The following is a 15,620-nucleotide window of genomic DNA, read 5'->3' as shown; positions in this document are numbered from 1 at the left end:
TACCACCCGTTAAAATGTGTCTTTTCCCTATTCCCTCCAGGTTGCAAATTTGCTGAGGCTATTCCAGATCCCCCAGATCAGCTATGCTTCCACCAGTGCCAAGCTGAGTGACAAGTCCCGCTATGATTATTTCGCAAGGACAGTCCCCCCCGACTTCTATCAAGCAAAAGCAATGGCTGAGATCTTACGGTTCTTCAACTGGACCTACGTGTCAACGGTTGCCTCAGAAGGAGACTATGGAGAGACGGGGATCGAAGCCTTTGAACAGGAGGCTCGCCTCCGGAACATCTGCATTGCCACCTCAGAGAAGGTTGGCAGGTCCAACATCAGGAAGTCCTATGACAGCGTGATCAGAGAGCTGCTCCAGAAACCCAACGCAAGGGTGGTCGTGCTCTTCATGCGAAGCGATGACTCTCGGGAGCTCATTGCTGCCGCTAACCGATTCAACGTTTCCTTTACGTGGGTCGCCAGTGATGGGTGGGGGGCCCAGGAGAGCGTTGTCAAGGGCAACGAGCACGTAGCTTATGGAGCAATAACCCTGGAACTTGCTTCCCACCCAGTTAAAGAGTTTGACAGGTACTTCCAAAGCCTCAATCCTTATAATAATCATCGCAATCCCTGGTTCAGGGACTTTTGGGAGCAAAAATTCCAGTGCAGTCTCCAGAACAGAAAGCCGCACAGAAAAGCTTGTGACAAACACTTAAATATCAACAGTTCCAATTACGAGCAGGAATCCAAGATCATGTTTGTGGTGAATGCTGTGTACGCGATGGCCCACGCCTTGCACAAAATGCAACGAACACTGTGCCCCAACACCACCAAACTGTGTGATGCCATGAAACTTCTGGATGGCAAGAAGCTGTATAAAGATTACCTACTGAAAGTTAACTTCACAGGTAAAAGAAAGCTTTTGTTTGTGGCATGCAGTGTGTGATGTTTGCTAATGTGATTGGAAAAGTTAAATACCTTTATTATTCTTATATTATTTATCACTTATATGATAGGGATCAAGGCCCCTTTGTGGTAGGTGCTAGAGTAAAGAGACACTCTTTACATTAGTCCCCGATGCAGTAAGATACTTACATACAGACATAACACTGAGCATGTGAGGAGTCCTATTGACTATGCACGTTGTTAAGGACCTCACTGAAGCCGGGCTCTACAGATCTTGCCATTTAAATTGCTTACAAAATGCAAAAAGCTGGGTGAAACTAACATATGGAGGTGGCAGAAGGTGGATAATGTGATAATGATGTTTTCATGGGGACAAGCTGTGCTCACAATGTAGCTCACTGCCGGCCTCACCATTGTCACTGGCACTGTTTAGTCTTTTATTAATGTATCACCATAACAAGACAAAGTAGTTCCATAAGGCAAACAAATAGAAAGTACAATATTATAATTCCTTGGTTTTATATGTCTATCACCCTCCCTAGGCACATATATCACACTCACATTTATATGAATTATTGAAGTGAGTTGCTTGGATGACCTGTTTGATGCAAAGGGAACACCCTGCTGTAATTTGCCGAGAAACCGAGTTTTTCAAAAGAGTTCGGCAGAAGCCAGCATTTCTCATTGAGAATGAGAAGTGTTCTCAATGGGGGTAGCTGGGAGATGAGCACTTTCAAAAATCTGTTCCTAGAAAGGTTCATACAATGGATTGGGCCATCCACTAGATAGTTGCACGTGTTAGTTCATGCCCTCCTGAACACATCAGTAAATACCATGCACACAAGCACATAGATAATATATGCACAGAATCCCGATGCATTGTGATTACATTTTATTTATTTATTATTTTATGTGTAGCAGGAAATAACATGGTGGTTATATCTTTTTAGGTTTTAAATCTAATGGAAAGGGAGAAATACAAATCTTCCCCCTTTTAACGTGAGCAGAATGTTTTCTATTTATTTTGTTAATTAAGCCAGATTTTGAATTCCTTACTCCCAATAATGTGCAGTTACTCATCTAACTAGCTCCACTATCCAGTCAGACGACTCAGATAAGTAACAGCTCACCAGTGAGAATGCAGAATTCATAATCTTTAGATTATTAGCAAGCATTTATGTTAAACTCTAGTTACTTTTATGAAATTAAATTCACATACTACTAATAGAGTCTAACATCACAGACTAATAAACTGCTACCCAATCAAATTCAAGATCACAAATTAAAGTGAGATGGGAAACAGTTTTCCCATCCTGCAAACATTTTCGAGATTTTGAAAAATTTTCACATCCTGAATTGGGACAAAAAGTTGAAATCCTAGACATTTTCGCTAACTGAAAATAAAAAAAAATTGGTTCAGGCTAATCAAAAAAAAATTATTTTGATTTTTTTATACCATAAATTAAATTTTTAAACAAAACATTTCATTTTGAAAATGTAAAAATGGGATGTTTTGACAATGTTGCAACTTTTTTTTTTCAAAAATTGCTCACAACAGGAAATTCATTGAAATCAAGCCTGTCCCATTAAGTTTCAGTTTCAGTGAACTGGCATTTTCAGATGAAAAAAACATTTTGTCGAAAGATTTCCTACCAGCTCTATTGCAGAGGTGTCTCATTGGTATTATCAAAAACAATGAGCTACACCTGCTGTCTGATCTGATTAATTCTTATTATTTTGGAGTCAGTTCTCAGTTATAAACTGGGATGGGTGAAATGCTAGCCCATTGAAGCCAAGGGGAGTTTTGCTATTGATTTCAATGGGGCCAGGATTTCACCCATGATCTTTACTAGTTGCTGTTAGGCTCTGGGTGTGACATTAATACAATCTCTACCAGATACTAGAAAGCTTTCAGAATACAATTACCTGGCATTTTTTGACTACCCACTTGCAAATGTCATTATCACTGCTGCCCTTTAGACCTATCAGAGGCTTGTTGCTCCATCTTGTCACAGGCTATGTAAATTCTACCTGCATCCATTCCATGTATAGACCACACATTGTATTCTGGGAATTTCAAGGGCAGATCAATTGCAGCAGCATTTGGGATTACATTGTTTGCAACACAAAATCACACCAAAGGACACATCCAAAAATGCATCCCAATGGGGATGGAGGATGGTGTGGAACTTACTTACCCAGCACTTATACCAGTGCCAAGTCAGAGTCTGAATGCTGAAGTTTCCTTAGCCTTGTTAATAGTTCATGGCTCTCCAAAAGAATCAGGAAAGAAATGTAACAAGGACGATAATCATATTCAGAAATACACACACAAATAGTTATTGAATACTTTAGAGTTGTTAGGGAGAACACTGCCTCACCATCTGTGCTGAAAGCCTGTAGTACAGATGGACAAGCCTTGCAGGCATAGAAGTAGGCCGCCGGTATTCATGGTTTGTCACCCTGTAAAGACCCAAATATTGATCCTTATTACACACTTCCAGTTTTTACAAATTTGTAAGTTGCATCTTCATATATGCCAGCTAACACCAGTTTGACTACATGTAACTTATACCACCAGTATATGTAGATGCAATTCAAACCCCGTGACAATAGCATAACAATAAAGGCATAACAGGAATATGTAAGATAAAACACAGCATGGGGGAATTAGTATATGGTATAATGGTTAGAACAGAGGACTAGACATCTGAATTCCTACATTCTAGTCCTAACTCTGTCACAGACTTGTATATCATTTCTGAGGCTCTGCTTACCCATCTGTAAAATTAACATAACACATTTGCCTACGTCAGAGGGTTTTCGTGTGACTTTAAGTCTGTTACTGAGTGACCAGAGAGGTTGAAGTGTTCTCCTACTGGTTTTTGAATATATGATTCCATATACATTGGTACATTGGCCAAACCGGACAGTCTCTACGCAAAAGAATAAATGGACACAAATCTGACATCAGGAATCATAACATTCAAAAACAGTAGAACACTTCAACCTCTCTGGTCATTCGGTAACAGACTTAAAGGTGGCAATTTTGCAACAGAAAAGCTTCAAAAACAAGACTCCAACAAGAAACTGCTGAACTTGAATTAATATGCAAACTAGATACCATTAACTTAGGCTTGAATAGAGACTGGGAATGGTTGAGTCATTACAGAGTGAATCTATTTCCCCATATCCTCACACCTCTTGTCAATTCTCTGAAATGGGCCATCTTGATTATCACTACAAAAGTTTTTTTTCTTCTGCTGATAATAGCTCATCTTAATTAATTAGCCTCTTAGAGTTGGTATGGCTACTTGTACTTTTTCATGTTCTGTATGTATATATATCTCCTTACTATACGTTCCATTCTATGCATCTGATGAAGTGGGCTGTAGCCCACGGAAGCTTATGCTCAAATAAATTTGTTAGTCTCTAAGGTGCCACAAATACTCCTGTTCTTTTTGCGGATACAGACTAACACGGCTGCTACTCTGAAAGAAATCTGGTAATAGCTCTTCAGTCTAGCAGACAAAGGTATAAGACTATCCAATGGCTGGATGCTGAAGCTAGTCAAGTGCAGACTAAGAGCAAATTTTTAACAGTGAGAGTAATTAAATACTGGATAGTTTAACAAGGGTTGTGGTGGATTCTCCCTCACTGGCAATTTTTAAAACAAAATGGGCTGTTTTTCTGATCTGCTGTAGTTCAAGCGCAGTTGTTGGACATGAAGCAGGAATTAATACAGGGAAGATGTATGGCCTGTGTTATGCAGAAGGTCAGACTAGATGATCCCTTTGGGCCTTAAATATCACTGCACATTAACCTTTTTCAGCAGCATGAGCAGAGGGAGGAGATAACTCAATTTCTCATGTCACGCTTCCATCGGTGTGAATGGAGGGAAGAGTAATTTATATCCAGATGCTCACCGCGAGTAATTGGATGGGAGAACTCAAAGCCCAGTTCATATGTATAGATACACACACCCTTACCCCCTCCTTAGTTGTTGGCTGGGGTCCCATAAAGGCAAAGACTGACTCCACTTCTGATCTTTAAAATCCCCATAATCCCGCCTGAAAACAGAAGTATAATACTTAGTGTTCAGATGTCCCTGCGTCACAGTCCCCTGTAGCACAGTCAGTTGAGTCATGGGATGTTGGTGTTGGAGGATCTGGCTACAGTGCTTGCTGTTGCCTAAAGCTCTGAATGGCCCTGGTGAGCAACCAAGTGACAGCCACAGAGTCCTACATGCCATTTGTATTATGCACTGTAGCACTGAGACTGGATGCTTTAGTGGATTGCACATGCCATGCATACCCTTTCATCGCTAGGTCCCATCACATGTAGGTTAGTGGTAACCAAAAATTCGTATGATGGGATAGCAGTTCAATGGCCTACGTACATTGAATTGGTGGTGTCTGTCCACTAGTCCAGTCCCATCATAAAAAACTGCCATTACAATTGGCACTAATGGGTAGCTTCCTTGACAATCTGAGCACAAGGATTGAATGGAACTGGAGATTGAACTACCCTCTTACCCTTTCAGGTAGTCTTTGCTAGTCAAGGCTGAGGTACAGTGGGTCCAGTAATGTTCATTGGGAGGGATAGCGCAGTGGTTTGAGCAATGGCCTGCTAAACCCAGGGTTGTGAGCTCAATCCGGGGGGGGGAAAGTTGAGGATTGGTCCTCCTTTGAGCAGGGGGTTGGCCTAGATGACCTCCTGAAGTCCCTTCCACCCCTGACATTTTATGATTCATATGCCCTATCTGCTTTATGAACAAACACTCAGATTTCAGTGGAAGTTAGGCGCCTAAATACTTTTGAGGATCTAGGCCAAAGTACCTCTGTCTCCAGATGCCACCAACCTGCTGCCTGGCATAAACACTAAACTCCCCTATTCCACAAAGAAGGGAAAATGCAGCATTACACAGACACTGAGCAGCAAAGATACGTCTCAGTGCTTCACAATTCTCAAAGGACTCTGGGAAGTATGTTGCAGCTGGACAGCACCCAGCATGCCTCCATTCCTAAAAAGTCTGCAGAAACCACAAACACAGCAACAGAGCCAAAATGGTAATAGCAACATAGTTAGATGACTGAACTTTGAAGTCTCTGATACAGCAAACAGCTCTTGATCTCAGTTTCCTTCCCTTGAATATTTATATTTCCCACAACTTGTTTCAGCTGAGCTGATCAAAAATACATACTGAATATAAATATAAATATTCTCTGCCTGGTTCGTGACTTCTCGTCAGTTTCCTTGGCCATATTGATAAAATAACCTTTCGATGTTATACGCTCTAGGACATACGCTGCCCTTTCAGGAGTGTAACTGAGGGCAGAATTTGGCACTCTGTTTATTGAGCATTGCACATATGTCTGAAAAACTGAACAATGTTCTCAGCTTTCAGATCACATATCTGAGAGCCAGAAGGCTCAGTAACCTAATTTCCCTAAATCACAGGCTTGCTATGTTTTGCCTACTGCATGTTTTATAATTATTATTATTATTTCATCTTTTGTTTCACTGGCAAATATCATCCTAAATTCTAAATATCAAAAGACTCCACAAAAGAAGAGATTCAAACTAGCAACTACACTCATCTGGCACTTTTCATCTTCAAATCACTAAATTCACTTCTGCAACTTCATTGGCTTCCAGAGCAGGAGGAGAGAGAAGCATTTCAATGGGATTATATTATTTGTTATCTCTGTGGCACCATACATGTGCACAACATTCACACATAGATGAAAAGGGAGTAGGTCTGATTCCACACAAAGTAACACCACTGAGTTTAAATGGAATAAACACAGTGTGTGAGAAGAGACAGACTCTGTGTCCTACTCCATAGAGTTTACAATCTAATTTGGGATCATGAGCCCAGTAAAAAGGGCCAGATGCTGCCACACTTGCTCTGTACTTCATTCTACATGTAGTCACAGTGAAGTCAATGGGGTTATGTGTATAGTAAGGCACTATTTGATAGGAGTTAGGGTGGCAGAATCTGGCCTCCAAATAAGACAGTGATGGATATGATTAAATAAGGATGATTCATAGATTCCAAGACCAGAAGGGACCATTGTGATCATCTAGTCTGACCTCAAGTATAACACAGGCCTTAGAACTTCCCCAAAATAATTCCTAGAGCAGATCGTTAGGGGAAAAAAACATCCAATCTTGATTTAAAAATGGTCAGTGCTGGGCAATCCACCATGACTCTTGGTAAGTTGTTCCAATAGTTAATGAGAGGAATGATATCAGCATACACAGGGACTGGGAAGAGTACACCTCTTATGGAGGGCAGTTATTCCATAAGAGCCTGATGCAAATCCAAAAGACCCCTATTGACTTTGAAGGGACTTTGGATCAGGTCCACCGAAAATAAGTCGTTTGAGTTGATGATGATTTATTTGTATCTGTTAGTGCTCATATACAGCTAGCACACCATCCCCGCACACAGAGCCATGCTGCTCATTTGGAAGAACATTGGTCATTCACAAATTTAATGTCTCCTCACTTTTCTAGGTGGGTATTATTTACATCAGAAATGCAGCATCATGAAACTGAGATTATGGAAAGGGACCTTTACACCTAAAGGATAACACCAGCAGCATTTTAAGTTTCTTGCCTGAATCATTTTTTATGTCCCATATTTTGGGTCTGCATCTCACATTGCATTCCACCTGTGAGCCGTGGCAGGTTGAAAGGTAGTCTTGCATTTTTTTTTTGCATGTTTTTGTTTGGATATTTAGATTTTTAAATATATAATTTTCTTACTTTATGAAATAGTTTAATATTTATAGTCATTATTTTAACGTCTTTAATTCTGATCTCAAAAGTATTGGTGTAAATCAGGAATAACCCTACAGACATTTGTTATTTGTAAATTTTCAGAACATTGTATGTGAATCTATTTCAGACTATCTGTCGTTCCTTTCAACTATGTCTTTAGTTATTATTTATTCCTTATTCCTAGTGTGTGATTGGTCAGTGAAGTCACATGACATTGTTTCTGTTCCCTGGCTGGAAAACGGGAACTTTAAAAAATAGGAGATGGGAAATCAAGGCAATTTTGAGATGGCCATGCAAACACTTGCAACACAAATCCTAGCATAACTACACATTTGTGCAAATATTCACAAGATTTTCATTTTTTGCAACATTCTTATGAATAAAAAAGTCACTTGTATAGAAGTTTGAGGAGAATGAACAAAAAGGTTTGGGAGTCCTATTATAACAAATTCACCTTTATTGTTCATGTGAATGTTTATGAATGCTTCCATTGAACTATTCACTCGAGTTAGCCTGGAAATAGTTTTCCCATCCTACTAATATTTTCAAGAGTTCACATTTTTTCCTAAATTAGGATAAAAATCTCAAACTCTCACGAGTGTTTTTAACCCCAAAAATGAAAAATGTTTTCATTTGCGGTCAATTGAGACCTTTTAATAGTTTCAAAACAGTTCATTTCACTTCCAGTATTTTGCTTACATTTAATTTAAAATTTCTAAACAAAATGTTGTTTCAAACAAGAAAGCCAGAATTTTTTGTTCCAAAAATGTCAAAACAAAACATTTTAATAATTTTGAAACCTTTTTTCTCAACATTTTTTCAAGTCAGGAAATTCATCAAACCTGACCCTGATTTGTGAAGTTTTAGTTTCAACAAATCAGCATTTATTTAAATTTAAAAAACATTGAAAAATTCTTGATCATCTGTAGTATACACTCAGAACCAGCCATTAGACAACCTGTATTTATTGAAAGCAAATTCAATAAGCAACAAGCTCTACACAGTGGCTAGGCAGGAATATTTTATGTGGGATCATTGTTCTGAAATTGACCTCCCACACAATTCCCACTATAGTCAGTAGAAATTGGATCTGGACAATGTGTCTTTCTTTTTCTGTTTGTTTGATACACATTTTAAACATGTATAAAGCATTTCAAACAGAGTCTAGTTTAGCATCAGTGCATTTTTATTAGCAGAAATTGGTAATAATGGAATATAATATTTCATAGCTTTTATCCTGAGAGTCATTTCCTTGTTTTCCTTTCTTCCTGCCATGAAATCATATTTTATACAAGGACTTGACTAGCTAACATACTATACTTCTCCAAGGAAAGGCTGTGCTCAGGGATCAGAAGCAGAGAGCTTGCAAAAGAAACATCTACAGGCTGGTTCCTTCAGTTGCAATTTCTCACATTATGATGGAGACATGGGAATGTTTCTTTGACCTGACCTCTCCCACACTTTGCACTAACAACGGAACAGAGATCAGGAACATGCTGAGTCCTGAAAGGGGATGGACTGTCCTAGGTCAAGTCAATAGCAAACCATCTGGTCAATTGATATGCAGCATTGATGGGCCACAAAGGGAAACGTGTCCATTGCTAACTAGCCAGAAAGATGGTGTCTGCAATATTGGGCCTTCAAGGGTGAGGGGCATAAAGCAGAGGGAACTTGTAGGCTCATTAGCATGCCATCTAAGGCCTAAACAACCAATTCCTTAATACACAGGAATAATGGCACAGGGCCAAATGCAGAAGTCATACAAATGATGGTGGAAGTTACACATTGATTAGTGGGTGTAAATTGATGTAACTTACATACTGAGGGCTGTACCCCACTTTATCTTGCACCTCCTTATCCCTGTCTATGGGTTGTTTTTCTGACTTCAAGCCCACTCTTCCACTTGCCAACATGGAATCTAACCAACCATTTATGTCACCTCTAAATTTAGCCCAGTGGCTATATTTATATAGTACATTTTATCCAGAAAGATCCCACTGCATGTGCACAACTCTCTTTTAAGTCAATGGGAGTTTCATACTCTATTGGCCCACACGGATGTTGGTCCCTCCATTCACCACCAATGCTGGCACTTGCCACTGTTGGAAACCAGTTACTGGACTAACTGGACAATGGAAATGATCCAGTGTGGCAATTCCTAGGTTCCTAGGAAATGTAAGTACTTCTCTAAGCCACAACCCAACAAGAAGTGAAGTGTAGGATACCCAATAGAACTGGGAGCAATTTCAGGTGGGCACAATGGGTGAAATTTCCCCTGGTGCAGAAGGCTGGCACAAGGCATATGCACCCACTTAAGTCCTACCTAACCCCTATTTCTCAGGGCTGGGTAGAGACATAAGTGGCACTTATGCCCTGCACTGGCCTTCTGCACAGGGGTGAATTTCCCCCATATTGATTCCCAAGTGGAATTTGCCCAGGGCTTCAAGTGTATACATCTCTAAAATGTTACACCTCCAACAGCTTAGTGTCTTATACATGTACCCATACTAGGGACATCGATTCAGTGCTGAGGAAAGAATGCCACCTTCCAGCCAGGGCCGGCTCTGGCTTTTTTGCCGCCCCGGGCAAAAAAGCCTCCCGCCGCCCCCCCACCCCGTGGGGAGCGCGGCAGAGGTGGGCACCGAGCCTGGCCGGGTCTCCGCTCTCCCTGGTGGCCAGAGCGCTGGGGGGAGGGCGGAGAGCTCGGCCGGGTCTCCGCTCTCCCCGGTGGCCAGAGCGCCGGGGGAGGGCGGCGAGCCTGCTGCGGCTCTGCTCTCCCCGGCAGCCAGAGCGCTGCAGGGAGGGCGGCGAGCCCAGTCGCGGCCCCGCTCTTGGGCTGGAGCGCCACACCGTGCCGCCCCCCTCCAGGTGCCGCCCCAAGCACATGCTTGGTGGGCTGGTGCCAGGAGCCGGCCCTGCTTCCAGCTGATCAGCACTGAATGATGACAAAAGAGATTCTTATTAATGCTAAATAGAAATTTTTATCAGGGAAGTTTGTTAAGCTTCTTCTTTTGGTTTGCAAGGACCACTACAGTTTGAACAAAGAGAGAGTGACTGTCTCCACATGGAATTCCAGTATCCTGAAGAACAAAAATCCTCTTCTGAGACTCTTTTTGAAAGAAATATGTTGTGTCACAATAGGTTTGGAAGCTATGTTGTTAGTACCCTTCTAAGTTCTCTACAACAGTTTTTCAACCTCTGCCTCTTGCTGGTCTATGCTTCCACCTTTATGCAGGGAAATACATCAATATTCCCTTTTTGTCTTTCCCCCTGAGTCCAGTGATTGCTCCTGCTGTTGCTGAACATTCAGTGGAGCAAAAAATTGGGTGGAGGGGGGAAATCTGTGCATTGTGGTTTCCCCTCTATCTTTGGGAGTGGAGGAATGCAGAAGTATTAACAGGATATGCAACATTGTTGGAAAAGAGACTCCAATGAACTCTGATGGCATTGGAAGGTGACTTGTCAGCTTTGCATCTGGGAGGATGTGATACATACGAATAACTTAAAAGGCAGTAGTGGGCATCTTTTATTTCACCATCCCTCTATTGCTATTCATTGGTGTGCATAGTGTAACTTCACATCTGAACTGGCTGACTAGGCATTTTGGACATTAGTAAGATGTTTCCCTGCATGGTGGTTTAACCCCTCATGATATTAGATGTAATTTCCTACATCTTATGTCTAAGGCAGGAAAGATCCCACAGAAAAGGTATTGACTAACCCAAGACCCAACTTAGCAAGGCACTAAAGCAGTGGTTCCCAAACTTAACAACCTGTGAACCCCTTTCACTAAAATGTCAAGTCTCACGAACTCCCTCCTAAAAATGAATATTTCCAGGGATTTTCTCCTTTACCTGAGTATAAATGATAAAAGCAGTGATCTTGGAAATATAAAATTTGTTTTTATGACATGCTTATTACACACTATTTATTATTAATTATTATTTATCATTACAGTATTGTTATTACATTATGAAAACGGCAACACTCTTCCAAGATCTGACTTTTGTAGCTTGTATCACTTTGAATAAGCCTGTTATAAGACAAGGCTCCTATGTTTCAGATGTGAAACAGCATGAAGATATTTAAGAAGCCAACTCAAAGAGTTCCTCCTACACAAGCATTCAGGTCTTGAGCAGTCCAGGCAAACAACGCACGTTACAACAAAGCTTAAACTTGTTCTTCATAATAATTTTAAAAACAATACTAGCTGCCTATTTAATTTTAAAAACAGCAGAAAATATCCACTTCCCTTTCCATTTCTTATAAGGAGTCTTGAAGTTTAAATCTCCTCAGTGTGATAGATAGGCCTGCTTTGATCTGCTTAGCTCTTGGAAGTCCAGGGGCTCCAGGCTGCTGGCCCCATGCTGCCCGGGGTCCCTAGGGATAGCTCTGTCCGCCATTAGGGAATTTTTTCCCAAGAACTCCCTGTAACATTTAAAAGCAGCAAAGAGTCCTGTGGCACCTTATAGACTAACAGACGTATAGGAGCATGAACTTTCGTGGGTGAATACCCACTTCTTCGGATGCATGTCGTGGAAATTTCCAGAGGCAGGTATAAATATGCAAGCAAGAGTGAGTCAGGCTAGAGATAATGAGGTTAAATGGACACAATTCAGATATTAGGAATGGCAATATACAAAAACCTGTAGGAGAACACTTCAACCTGCCTGGACACACAATAGCAGATGTAAAGGTAGCCATCCTGCAGGAAAAAAACTTCAGGACCAGACTTCAAAGAGAAACTGCTGAGCTTCAGTTCAACTGCAAATTTGACACCATCAGCTCAGGATTAAACAAAGACTGTGAATGGCTAGCCAACTACAAAAGCAGTTTCTCCTCCCTTGGTGTTCACACCTCAACTGCTAGAAGAGGGCCCCATCCTCCCTGATTGAACTAACCTCGTTATCTCTAGCCTGACTCACTCTTGCTTGCATATTTATACCTGCCTCTGGAAATTTCCACTACATGCATCCGAAGAAGTGGGTATTCACCCACGAAAGCTCATGCTCCACTACGTCTGTTAGTCTATAAGGTGCCACAGGACTCTTTGCTGCCTTTACGGATCCAGACTAACACAGCTACCCCTTTGATACTGTAACATTTAGCGAACCCCCAGGGGTTCACGAACCCCAGTTTGGGAACCACTGCACTAAATGTATGCGAAGAGTCCCACTGAAAGCATGAGCTCACTTGAGTCTTCACTTGGAGTCTATATGTTCACACCTCCTCTACACTCATGTGCATGGCAAATTCACCTTAGAGTAAGCAACTGTGTACAAAAAAAATTCTGGGAGTTGAACCCCTGCATGTTGTGTGGGGGATTATTATGGGGTGTTGAATCTGTTTACATTTCCAAGTGAAACTCAGGTCATCTTCCCTTCCACCAATATTACACCCACTGTCCCAATCACTGTAATTGATCTGCTGAACTATACTCTTCTCCATCTTAGCATGTCCATTCCCCCCTGTATGGGCACAAGGGTTATTGTACCCAGAACAACATAGCATTGTGTCACTATTCAAACTGTACAGCATTCTCTTATCCTTTATACGAATGGCATTTTACATTTAAGCTTAATTACCTTAAAGGGCTTGCTCTTCTTAGAGTGCACTATATTTTCCTATTGGAAACACAATTTATCTTTGCAAACATTCTCAGAATTATCAAATTGTATAATAACTGCTGGAGAATTTTTGGTAGTTTTGTAAAAAAACAAAAAAATATTATTGCATTACAAGTTATAAAATCCACAGCTGTCAAATTTGGAAGCTCCTTTATATCAAGTCAATTAGACAATAATAGACAAAGGGTCTATTTCAAGGTTCATTTGGTTCCTATTTCTAAAGTCTGAAACTAGCTAATTAAAAACACTTTGAGCATTCTCTGGAAACATCTCTCTGATCCTCCAGGTCCCCCACACAGGAGAAAAATGTCTTCACCATCATCATGCTTCAATATCTTAATCTCTGAGTCTATTCAAATTCCCTTCAGGTTTATCCAAAGAGACACAGATTAAGAGGGACTGAATGAATGTGATAGATATTCAGCGCCTGACCACCCATCTTCCATGATATGCAAATACAATCTGTGGGCTAGATTTTAAGGGAGCAAGGGATGGTGCATAAGCTGCAGACCCTTAGAGGCACTGTACTTCAAAGACACAGGAGTGAGAAGGGGGCGTTGGTACATTACCACTGGCTTATAACAGCAGCATATTACAGCACAACCTCCAGTGCTCAGCTACACTAGCCAGTGCATTGGAGAAACTGAGTCAAAGTTCTACCCATCCCTCTCCCCACCAAATTCCAACCCACCTGCTCCAGGGAAGGAGTAAATGGACATGCCCCTGCTTAGATCTTCATGCCTGGTCCAACGATCTGACTAGCTTGTGTAGAGTGTAAAGGGCTTTCTTGCTTCCTTGCATAGGGCAGATAGTCCAAGTCAGAATCTAGGCCTGTGTAAGCAACTTTATAATCCTCAGCATTTGTACAAGCAAGGGCATCAGCTTGCAGATTGAGTAAAAGAATCACAAAGGATTTTTAAAGACCTACTTAGAATATAGCAAAGAGAACAGGAGTCCTTGTGGCACCTTAGAGACTAACAAATTTATTAGAGCATAAGCTTTCGTGGGCTACAGCCCACTTCTTCGGATGCATATAGAATGGAACATATAGTGAGGTACTGAGGTTCCAGTCTATGCATCCAAAGAAGTGGGCTGTAGCCCACGAAAGCTTATGCTCAAATAAATTTGTTAGTCTCTAAGGTGCCACAAGGACTCCTGTTCTTTTTGCGGATACAGACTAACACGGCTGCTACTCTGAAACCTTAGAATATAGCTTTCCCCCTCCTAAAGTTTCACACCGTCACCCTAAAAAGGTCCATAATTCTTCATAATGGGATTGGGTTCCCCTTGCTCATGTTTACAAAACAACTAGTTGGCCTGAGGGAGGAGTTAGACTGTTTAAAGTCGCGCTTCAATTTCCTTTGTAATTACAAGTTGATTGCTAGTATAAATTACCTTGCATGCTTGCTGCCTTTTGTGCCAGCCATTTCTGACAGTGAATAATCTTAACTTAAAAGCCTGATATCAATCCACAGGCATCAATGCTGAAACCCCACAGTGCATTCCCATGGCTTGTCCATTAGCAGCTAAACAGAATTCTTTAACAAAATTAGACTTGGTGTTGCTTGATTTTTAAAAATTATATTAATGCCATTTTAATGTTAAGGATTCATGAGATTTTTCTTACATTTTTTTTAAATGTAATCTTTTTTGCTAATGTTTCATATTTTCCATGTATCAAACCGAATATTCTTTGATAAATCAGCTCCACCAGCAACTTTCAAAATGTCCTGAGTAAGAATGATGTGATGAGAATAAGATCACCTTGGTTATGGGTTGCCACCTTGCAACCAGCCAATGGTTCCTCAACAGCAGAGGCCGCAAGGATCATGTAAGTAGGTGGACAAGACAGAAAGGAAAACATATAGCATTGTTTTCATGCAACCAGCTCATAGCAGAGACAGCTAGTGAGTTTGCCCGACCTAAGGCCAGGTCTAATTTACAAAGTTTTGTCTGCATAGGTACATCTGTCCAAGAGTGTGGTCAGCTGGCAGAGCTGGGCAACAGGGCCTGCTTTCAGGAAAGACACTGCTTCTTGCCTGTATCTCTGACAGCTCATACAGCTATCACTCGGTATGTCTACACTGCAATTAGATACCCGTGGCTGGCCCAGGCCAGCTGTCTCGGGCTCATGGGGCTAGGGGGCTGTTTAATTGCAGAGCAGACATTGCGGCTCAGGCTGCAACCCAAGCTCTGGCACCCTCCCACCTTGCAGGGTCCTGGAGCCGGGACTCCAGCCCAAGCCTGGACGGCTACACTGCAATTGAACAACTCCTTAGCCCGAGCCCAGTGATTCCAAGTCAGCTGGCC

The 15,620-nt window shown here is 41.4% G+C and overlaps 1 protein-coding gene across 6 annotated transcripts in view; it reads left to right on the top strand.

The window, feature by feature from the left end:
* GRM3 (glutamate metabotropic receptor 3) overlaps positions 1 to 15,620 on the top strand; it is a 157,047-nt gene that overhangs the window by 120,500 nt on the left and 20,927 nt on the right. For all 6 annotated transcript variants that reach the window (XM_005304499.5, XM_005304498.5, XM_065553537.1 and 3 more), the window contains one exon: positions 41 to 896. In XM_005304499.5, coding sequence (XP_005304556.2) covers positions 41 to 896 — 856 coding nt within the window. The remainder of the gene's footprint in view (positions 1 to 40; positions 897 to 15,620) is intronic.

The sequence above is a fragment of the Chrysemys picta genome, chromosome 1 (genome assembly GCF_011386835.1).
Source record: "Chrysemys picta bellii isolate R12L10 chromosome 1, ASM1138683v2, whole genome shotgun sequence".
Taxonomy (NCBI): domain Eukaryota; kingdom Metazoa; phylum Chordata; order Testudines; family Emydidae; genus Chrysemys; species Chrysemys picta.
Note: the sequence above shows the minus strand (reverse complement) of the source record. Positions and strands in the feature narration are given on the sequence as shown.